Source organism: Nannobrachium achirus (genome assembly GCF_963921795.1).
Source record: "Nannobrachium achirus genome assembly, chromosome: 11".
Taxonomy (NCBI): Eukaryota; Metazoa; Chordata; class Actinopteri; order Myctophiformes; family Myctophidae; genus Nannobrachium; species Nannobrachium achirus.
Window position 1 is genome coordinate 61,426,996 of NC_137820.1, and position 9,677 is coordinate 61,436,672.

The 9,677-nt window shown below is 43.9% G+C and overlaps 1 protein-coding gene across 2 annotated transcripts in view; it reads left to right on the forward strand.

Moving 5' to 3' along the window:
- The window catches only part of LOC308293503 (spondin-1-like), a gene marked incomplete at both ends in the record, with an annotated part of 111,021 nt that extends 101,700 nt beyond the window's left edge, over positions 1 to 9,321 (forward strand). The window contains 6 exons of one of the 2 annotated variants that reach the window (XM_080736066.1): positions 519 to 707; positions 2,401 to 2,571; positions 4,507 to 4,674; positions 4,859 to 5,017; positions 8,232 to 8,516; positions 9,158 to 9,321. In XM_080736066.1, coding sequence (XP_080592192.1) covers positions 519 to 707; positions 2,401 to 2,571; positions 4,507 to 4,674; positions 4,859 to 5,017; positions 8,232 to 8,516; positions 9,158 to 9,321 — 1,136 coding nt within the window. The remainder of the gene's footprint in view (positions 1 to 518; positions 708 to 2,400; positions 2,572 to 4,506; positions 4,675 to 4,858; positions 5,018 to 8,231; positions 8,517 to 9,157) is intronic. The other variant, XM_080736067.1, reaches the window with a different exon arrangement.
- Between the last annotated feature and the right edge of the window lie 356 nt (positions 9,322 to 9,677).

Genomic DNA, 9,677 nt, shown 5'->3' on the forward strand with positions numbered 1-9,677 from the left:
TGATTCCATTCATAAACCAACCACAAACCTGCTCTCCTCTGCATCTGTCTGTCCCCATGCCTTAAAGTAACTCCAGACAAATATGAATTCTGGTCCTTGAGTCTTTGTGTTTCCATTTTTGGAAATGTATTCTTTGATGTACAGGGAGGGAGTCAGTGTAAAGCGTTCTGAATCAACTGCAGTCGTAGGTAGACTTATAAAGACACGGTTACAGTAGTTGAGCCTACTGAAGGTGAAGAATGCACAGACATATACGTTTTTCTTTTTTATGACTCAATGTTTATTTTGTTTTATATTTTTCACAATAACATCGAACAAAGTACACAGCAACCATAGAACCGACAAAAACAAAACAAAACAAACAAACAAAAAAACACAATACAATACACGTTTAGATTTTTAAGCTGATATCATAGTAGGTTGTCTTCGTGGTTATGATTAAGTTCAAGTCTGAGTCCATGACTACACCAAGGTTGGCTTGGCTTGTTTTAACATGGCTATCTTGACCTTTGTGTCAGATGACACACCAGAGACGTGCATCTACTCCAGCTGGTCTCCCTGGTCGGCGTGCAGCAGCGCTACCTGTGATAAGGGGCGGAGGATGAGGCAGAGGATGCTGAAAGCCCAGCTGGACCTCGTTGTGCCCTGCCCCCACACACAGGACTTCCAGCCCTGCATGGGCCCCGGATGCAGCGCGGAGGAGGAGGGTAAGCATTGGAATGGGACCTGGGAACATTTTTACACCCTCATGGTTAAATTAGAAGTGAGGATTTTGTGTAGGTGTTGGAGTATGTACTGCATGTAGTCATCCTTACAATGCAGCTATTGCTATACACTATTGCTACGGAGCACACACACACACACACACACACACACACACACACACACACACACACACACACACACACACACACACACACACACACACACACAGCCTTAACGAAAATCCAAAATGCTTTACATTGGGCATTATATTCACCCATTCACACACACATTAACACACCACCGGCCGAGGCTACCATGCCACCTGCTCATCGGAATAGGTTGTTATGGGTTAGTGTCTTGCTCAAGGACACTTCGACATTAACTTATATCTCTCTACACACTCTCGGGTACACACACGGTACCCACACACACACACACACACACACACACGCACACACACACACACACAGACACACACACACACTCTTCACATGTTGTCGCAACATGCATCATTTTACTGTATTGCTTTTTTTTTGCTTTCATTTAGTGCTCTCATAGCTTGCACCTGGGAGATTGATAATCATGAGAGCTGGAGCAACGGAATGGTCAATTAATATTAATTTGGGCCAGTGTTAACTGTAACTCTTATTAATTATTCACTTAGTGCTGCTTTATTATGCTACCATTCCTAAGCATTAGTGATTTCAGTCTAGAGAGAGAGAGAGAGAGACCCCAGTTATGTTGGATACAAATCCAAGAGAAATTGCTCAAAGTTTATTCTCCCTTTGTGAAGAAATGTTTTAGTCACCGGTTTGAGTGGAGAATGTCAACAACAAAAGAAGCCACCTCGAAAGCAGAAGAGGCTTTTATTTTCCTAAAATGTATAACGTCGTTGTCGGGTGGAAACCTTGTATGTCCAAGTTTCAAATGAGTACGTTTTTTTGGTAAAGCAAAGCCCTGCTTCATCATACAAGACCGTCGCACAAAACTAGTGAAAACAGCTGTTTTCACTAGTTTTGTATATTTTTTTAGATGATAAATACCAAACGAACGGTTTTGGACATACAAGGTATCCACCCGACAACGACGATCAGGGACGTGCTGGCCATTGGGAAAAGCGGGACAACTCCCGAACGGCCGGGTTCATTCCCGGCCGGTCCAGGCCGGCCATTAGGAAAAAAATAAAAATAAAATGTCGGCCATCGTTCTATTTTGGGGGCTGGGCAGCCAACAAAGTAAATTGTCACTGTCGGGCAGAAACCTTGTATCTCCAAGTTTCAAATGTATACATTTTTTCGCAAAGCACAGCCCTGCTTCATCATACAAGGCCGTTGCACAAAAGTAGTGAAAACAACAGATCTACAAGCACACAACGCCTCGCGGTGCGAGGCGTTGTGTGCTTGTAGATGGGCTGTTTTCACTAGTTTAAATAATTTTTAAAATGATAAATACAAAACAAACGGTTTTGGACATACAAGGTTTCCACCCAACAACGACAAAATTTAACTCATGTAATTGGCCCTCTGGCTTGTCACTTGTCATGATCTGAAATGGCAAATCTTTGAGTAGCAGCAGCGCTATAGAGAGAGATCTCTCTCTGTAGCGTGCAATGAGGGCCTCTACAACTCTTTATCCCGGGCTGAATCAGGGGCCCAGCACGTCCCTGACGACGATATGTTGTTCCTCCCCGCTCAGAGCCGTCGCCCTGCATGATGTCGGAGTGGATCAGCTGGTCGGCGTGTAGCGTGTCCTGCGGGATGGGGATGCGGTCCAGGGAACGGTACATCAAACAGTACCCAGAGGACGGCTCCCTCTGCCAGATCCACACAGAGGAGACAGAGAAGTGTGTGGTCAATGACGACTGCTGTGAGTTCTAGGGATGTGTCATGGTGTGAGTGAGTGTCCATGCTTCTTTGCATGCACACACACATACTGTCAGGGGTCTTCAACGTTTTCAGGCCGGGGACCCCCAAACTGATGGGGAGACGGAGCAGGGACCCCCTACCACCTCGTAGGGTGGGGGGGTCGGGGCTACGACTTATTTTTTTATTTTAAACATGTACAAGTTACAGCGAGCAGGGTGGGCCGTACCACTACCATTTCTAAACATACTACTTATTAACTGAGAACCAAAACATACTACTTATTAACTGAGAACCAATGTCAATAATATCAACAATCTGTCAATTGCATAGTAATCATGTATTCAAGCTATTCAAAATGGATAGAATCATGATTTATTTGTTAACATAAATGTGAAAAAAATAAATAAAATAAAAACATTTTTTGAAATCTTTTTTTTTTTTTAAGCAATTATTTCGCGGACCCCCTGCAGTACCTACGCGGACCCCCTAGGGGTCGCGGACCCCCTGTTGAAGACCCCTGTGTACAGTATATCTCTGCTGTCGGACTATAACCTCCTAACTCCAAAATGTTAATTTTCTGGAAAATGAGCTCAAGTGGAGTTAGGAGGTTTTGACCGAAGGGCTTTTTACCACTTTTCATTGGTTCAATATTATTTTAACCAGACATAAAGGGTGTTCAATAGCACATATTGATGAAAAAAAGAGAGGGCCAATCGGGTGGAGTTAGCTGGTTTGGCAGAAAGTGTGGAGTTAGGAGGTTTTGTCCCAAGCACTTTCCATTGGTTCAATATTATTTTAACCAACACTCAGATGTAAATGGTGTTCAATAGCCCAGATTTATGCCCAAAAAAAAATCTAAAATGGAGTTAAGAGGTTTTGGCCAGACAGTGACGATATACTATATACAGTATGCTGTAAACAAGCAGAAAATGTGGTACTTTGCGCTGCATTATCAGCTCCTTCCACCCCTCTCTCCCTCCATCTACTATACAGTATCTATCTCTTTCTTTCTTTTTCTCTCTCTCTCTCTTTATCTCTTTCTCTCTCTCTCTCACTGAATGAGCTCTAGTAAGATGTCACACAACCTCTCTCTCTAAGGTGCCGGCCACACAGAGCTGGATATTTCTGAAGCTAGTCATTTCTTTGTGCGGTTGGGGCTTGCAGCCACATGAAGCTGGACATTTCTTTGTGCGATTGGGGCTTGCAGCCACATGAAGCTGGACATTTCTTTGTGCGATTGGGGCTTGCAGCCACATGAAGCTGGACATTTCTTTGTGCGGTTGGGGCTTGCAGCCACATGAAGCTGGACATTTCTTTGTGCGGTTGGGGCTTGCAGCCACATGAAGCTGGACATTTCTTTGTGCGATTGGGGCTTGCAGCCACATGAAGCTGGACATTTCTTTGTGCGATTGGGGCTTGCAGCCACATGAAGCTGGACATTTCTTTGTGCGGTTGGGGCTTGCAGCCACATGAAGCTGGACATTTCGGCTGCAAAACTGGATATTTTTGAAACTGGATAAATAAGTGAAGACATTGAAAAATATCCGATTCATTGGATCTGTGTAGGAATGGAACACGGATATCCAACTTTACTGTGTGTGTGCTTGTCCCCCTAGTGGAGGTCTGGGGACTCAGATTATTTTAGACCTAGATATCTTTGTCGTGTGGACCTAGATATTTTTCTATGTGGATATCTGAAAAACCGGGATATATGAAATATCCAGATCTGTATAGCCTAGGCCTAGTCCTCTCACTCTCCTTCTCCTTCTTTTGGTCAATGTGTCGAGTTGACTAGGACCACCCTCACATAAATTATTAGAGTGTGTGTGTGTGTGTGTGTGTGTGTGTGTGTGTGTGTGTGTGTGTGTGTGTGTGTGTGTGCGCGTGTGCGCATGCGTACATGCGTGCGTGTGTGATTATATGTTCCTTCTCATAGCCCCCAGTAGCTGTGTGGTGACAGAGTGGGGAGAGTGGGACCCCTGCAGTGTCACCTGTGATCTGGGTATGAGAAGGCGAGAGCGCATGGTGAAGATGCCTCCTCTAGATGGATCCATGTGTAAAGCCGAGGTGACTGAAGTGGAGAAATGCATGATGCCAGACTGCCGTGAGTAGAAATGTATTGGATATCACTATGCCTTTACCAGGGAGACGATCTCTGATGTGACCATTACTTCAAGGTGTGATGCATGGTAACACAATGATATGACGGTACTAGAAACATTAGCAAAGCTTTTCAAAACAATTCAAAAACATGTTTCCATGCATAGTAAACGTGCGCTGGTTTGCAGATGCCATTCCGTGTATGTTTTCACCGTGGTCGGACTGGAGCGAGTGCAGCGTGACGTGCGGGGTGGGCATGCGCACGCGGCTGAGGATGCTGAAGTCAGAGTCGTCAGACTGCACGGAGGAGCTGGAGCAGACTGAGAAATGCATGCTGCCTGAGTGTCGTAAGTCAGTGCTTCTCAAACCTTTTCATGTCAAGGACGCGTTATTGGAAATGACACCCGAGCTCCAGGGAAACCCCGCCCACCGAAGCTTTTGATTGGCTGAAGCGGAGCTAGGGAGCGCTCCATTGTAGTCGCTTGGACAGGGCGTTTATCGTGGGCTTGCCCAGGCCTTACGGCCTGGGCATAAATATAACGATTGCATTCACCACGGCTTCGTAACTCGCGCGGCGCTCCGCCGGCCGCGCGGCGCTGGCCTTCGCGCCGCTTGCAGTGTCGTGGACAATCGAGCAGCTCCGCCTGGAGCTCGGGTGTCATTTCAAACTAGAAATACTGTTCCTTCGAAACAGTGTGGGCTCGATTCCAACCCAACAAATAGGATACTTTAAGGTACTGTAAGGTACAGTACCCTACAGTATTGTACTGTACCTTACTATACTGTACTGCACCTTACTGTACTGTACTGTACTGTACTGTACTGTAACTTACTGTACTTTACTGTACTCTACTGTACTTTACCTTACTGTACTTTACTGTACTCTACTGTAACTTACTGTACTTTACTGTACTCTACTGTACCTTACTGTACTGTACTTTACTGTACTCTACTGTACCTTACTGTACTGTACTGTACCTTACTGTACTGTACCTTACTGTACTGTACTTAACTGTACTCTACTGTACCTTACTGTACTATACTGTACTGTACTCTACTATGCCGTACTGTAACTTACTGTACTGTACTCTACTGTACCTTACTATACTGTACTTTACTGTACTCTACTGTACCTTACTGTACTCTACTGTACTTTACTGTACTCTACTGTACCTTACTGTACTGTATTGTACTTTACTGTACTGTACTTTACTGTACACTACTGTATCTTGCTGTACCTTACTGTGCTGTACGTTACTGTACTTTACTGTACTTTACTGTACACTACTGTACTGTACTGTACCTTACAGTACTGTACTTTACTGTACTCTGCTGTACCTTACTGTACTTTACTGTACTCTACTGTAACTTACTGTACCTTACTGTACTGTACTTTACTCTACTCTACTGTACTGTACCTTACTGTACTTTACTGTACTCTACTGTACCTTACTGTACTGTACCTTACTGTACTGTACTTTACTGTACTCTACTGTACCTTACTGTACTATACTGTACTGTACTCTACTGTGCCGTACTGTACCTTACTGTACTGTACTCTACTGTACCTTACTATACTGTACTTTACTGTACTCTACTGTACCTTACTGTACTCTACTGTACTTTACTGTACTCTACTGTACCTTACTGTACTGTATTGTACTTTACTGTACCTTACTGTACTGTACTCTACTGTACCTTTCTGTACTGTACCTTTCTGTACCTTACTGTACTTTACTGTACTCTACTGAACCTTACTGTACTTTTACTGTACTCTACTGAACCTTACTGTACTGTACATATTCTATGTGTTCTAGATCTACATTTTTGATTCTGTGTTTGGGAACCAGCAACTGTCAAATGGACTCCAACTGTAGTGGAGTATATTGAGTGCATATACATATTGGCTAACAATCCCAGATCACATCTGTCCTCCACTATGTCTATAACCAAGGCGTTCTTCTATGTGGCCACTCCAGACTGAGGAGTGGAGCATGGCTTTTATTGTGTTTGTGGATCTGACTTGGAAATGCATTGGTTTTGATATCTCCCTGACAACCAACAACAACCACTAATATGGCTGACTGTCCCTGCGGGCTCTAGGATATATGGCTATGGGATTTACATCCCATCGCCCGGACTTGATTCTTGATCACAGCTGTGTAATCAGTAGAGTGGAGAGGGACATTTATTTATAGTTTTAACTATAACTATAGTTTTATACATCACACAGCTTAGATATTTGGATCAAATCAGAGAGCAGACCTGTGTGAACGCATTGATATAAATAGCATATCTGAAGTGTGAATATTGCAGCCACAGCGCCTTAATATAAACATGGGTCCCTTTCCTCACTAAACCCATTGGAAATGCATTGGGTGCTTAAAGTTAAACATTTTTATTTTTTTATAATTATACTACAAAACATTTCAAAAAGAAAAATACACGCACACTTGTCCTCAGTAAGCTGAACACATAAAAATTTGAATGGTGTTGAAAGGTGTAAGCGTTTAAGAGATGAAGCGCGCCAAAGTTTTGAGGATACTGACTAGTATAGAAATAAATAAATAATGAAGATAACATACGTGTGCTCGCCTTCCAGGCGAGCCCACAATAAGGCGTCAAGGACCCCCAGATTGACACCTGCTAGCCAACAGACCCCCATTTTAGAAGATATGCCAGGGACCCCATAAGAGAAGATTTGTATGACTCTTCAAGTCATAAAGTCATATGAGATTTTTATGATGATTCAAGGACCCCCAGTTTGACATGCATTAGGCTACGGACCCCCATTTAATGGCTTTTCTACCTATGAGAGTGTCGTAACTCAAAATTAGCCATAGTGCTCTGTAAAATCCATAGTGTTAATTCCACTTGAAGTTGACCTGTTTTAAGTTATTCCTCTTTCTCTACACACATAAATCTCCATGGCTACCACTTGTGCTTAAATGATAACGTGCAACAGTTTTTCACTGTGGAAATGGCATTCGTTGATTGATTGAAGAATTTATTAGAAGTTTGCAAAAAAGTACAGTTTCATGACAGTACAAATCACTGGTACAAGGTCAACTAAAAGGAGGTCCTAGAAAGCCGAGGCGTATTTCCACAGGAACCACACTTTAAGTATCTCATAATTTCAAAAGCAGTAAAAGCATAACATCAAATACAAAGGTTGAAAAAAAGGGTGGGGGGGGGGGGAGCATGGGGGCTTCGTCTATTTACAAGTCACGGGTAGCAGCCGCCTGAAGGTGACTTTTCATACCGATTTTGAAAGAGGCTGGGGATTTGCTCTCCTTTAAGGCTTGTGGAAGGGCGTTCCACATGTTGGTGGTATAGCAGGAGAACGAATTGGAGCCTTGTTTAGTGTTCTACAATGATGATGATTAGTGGAGCTGCCTCTGGTGTTGTGATCGTGAACATCCTTGACCTTTAGGAAGTAGTTTGTCAGGTACATGGGTATCTTGGAGGTGTAGTGTATCTTGTACAGATAATCTATTTTCGGTGCATGACACCAGTGAGCTACAAAATATCAAATATCAGGCTTTTTGCCCCCGATTGCAGCCGTGGACTGCATGGTGTCGGAGTGGTCGGAGTGGTCAGAGTGCAACAAGTCGTGTGGAAAAGGACACGCCATCCGGACCCGCATGGTCAAACTGGAGCCAGAGTTTGGGGGCAGCCCCTGTCCCGAGAGCGTCCAGAGGAAGAAGTGCAAGCTCCGGAAGTGCCGCACGAAAACCAAAGAGGAGAGAGGTGGAGGTGGAGGAGGAGGAGGAGGAGGAGGAGCAGGGAAAAGGAGAAGAAGGGGTAAACAACAGGGGAGAGATGCCGCGGTGGAGGCGCAGCCAGGTCAGTGTTGCTTAAATATATTATAAAAATATTATTTGCTAGTGATTAATACTGTCTTTGATTGCTTTTTATATTGATCTGCTGTCTTCATGATGAATATAACTTTGTAGCAGCCACTCTCTCTTTGATAGAGATCGATTATTAATCCAACTACGTTGTTTATTGCGACCGTCGGGTCGCAATTACTATCAAAACCTCCACCGGCTGTCAGTCAGTCTGTCCGTCACGTCACACTTTTCCCCCTACTCATATCTCTGCCACCTCATTTCTCACATGGCCCTCTTCTAGTGCCACCATGAGGCTGATTCTTGCAAAATACATTTTTGGACACTGCTCCTACAGATTTTGGCATAAAATCATGCAAAGTGGTACACAGTATCTCTAAAGTCATGTCATCAACATGGATCTGTCCCATTTCCAATATTCCCTCCTGATTGGCTATGACTGCCTTCTAAAGTTTGTGTATTCGACGTGACGGTCGCTTATCTCCCGATTAGGGAGTCTTACTGGTAGAAGTGGTTCCAAAACGTTTAACTCGAGACGCAAAAGTGGTCCGTGATCCACAAATGGGTCCCGACCCACTGTTTGGGAACTGGTGGTTTATAATATCCGTTTCTATCATGTGTCCCTGCTACCCCCAGGTTGCAGGATGCAGCCGTGGAGCAGCTGGACGGACTGTACCAAACCCTGTGCCGGGGGGATCGAGGAGCGCTTCATGTTGGTGAAGAAAAGAGCTAAGAGCACTCACATGGCTGTCTGTAAAGACAGGAAGGAGATACGGGCCTGTAATGTACATCCCTGTTAGGAAGAGCCACTCAGTTGGGGTTGGGGTTGGGGAGGGGGGGGGGGGGGTTCCGATATTATATGATTATTATGAGTTATCAAAATGATGTGGTTTCATATTGATGATGATGGTGATGAAGATAATGAATGTTTTAACCCATTTAGAACGGGTACACATTTTGTGTATCATTATTTTATGCTTTAACTATTGAAAAATAGCAGATATACAAGCTCACAGCGCGGCACCGAGTGCCGCGCTGCGAGCTTGTAGATCTGCTATTTTTGAAAAGTCGTGAACATTAGAATTTTGACCCGATTATATGTCTTTTGAATCCTTCTAATTCTAGGCCTAAATGGGTTAAGGCCAGGCAAAACAGT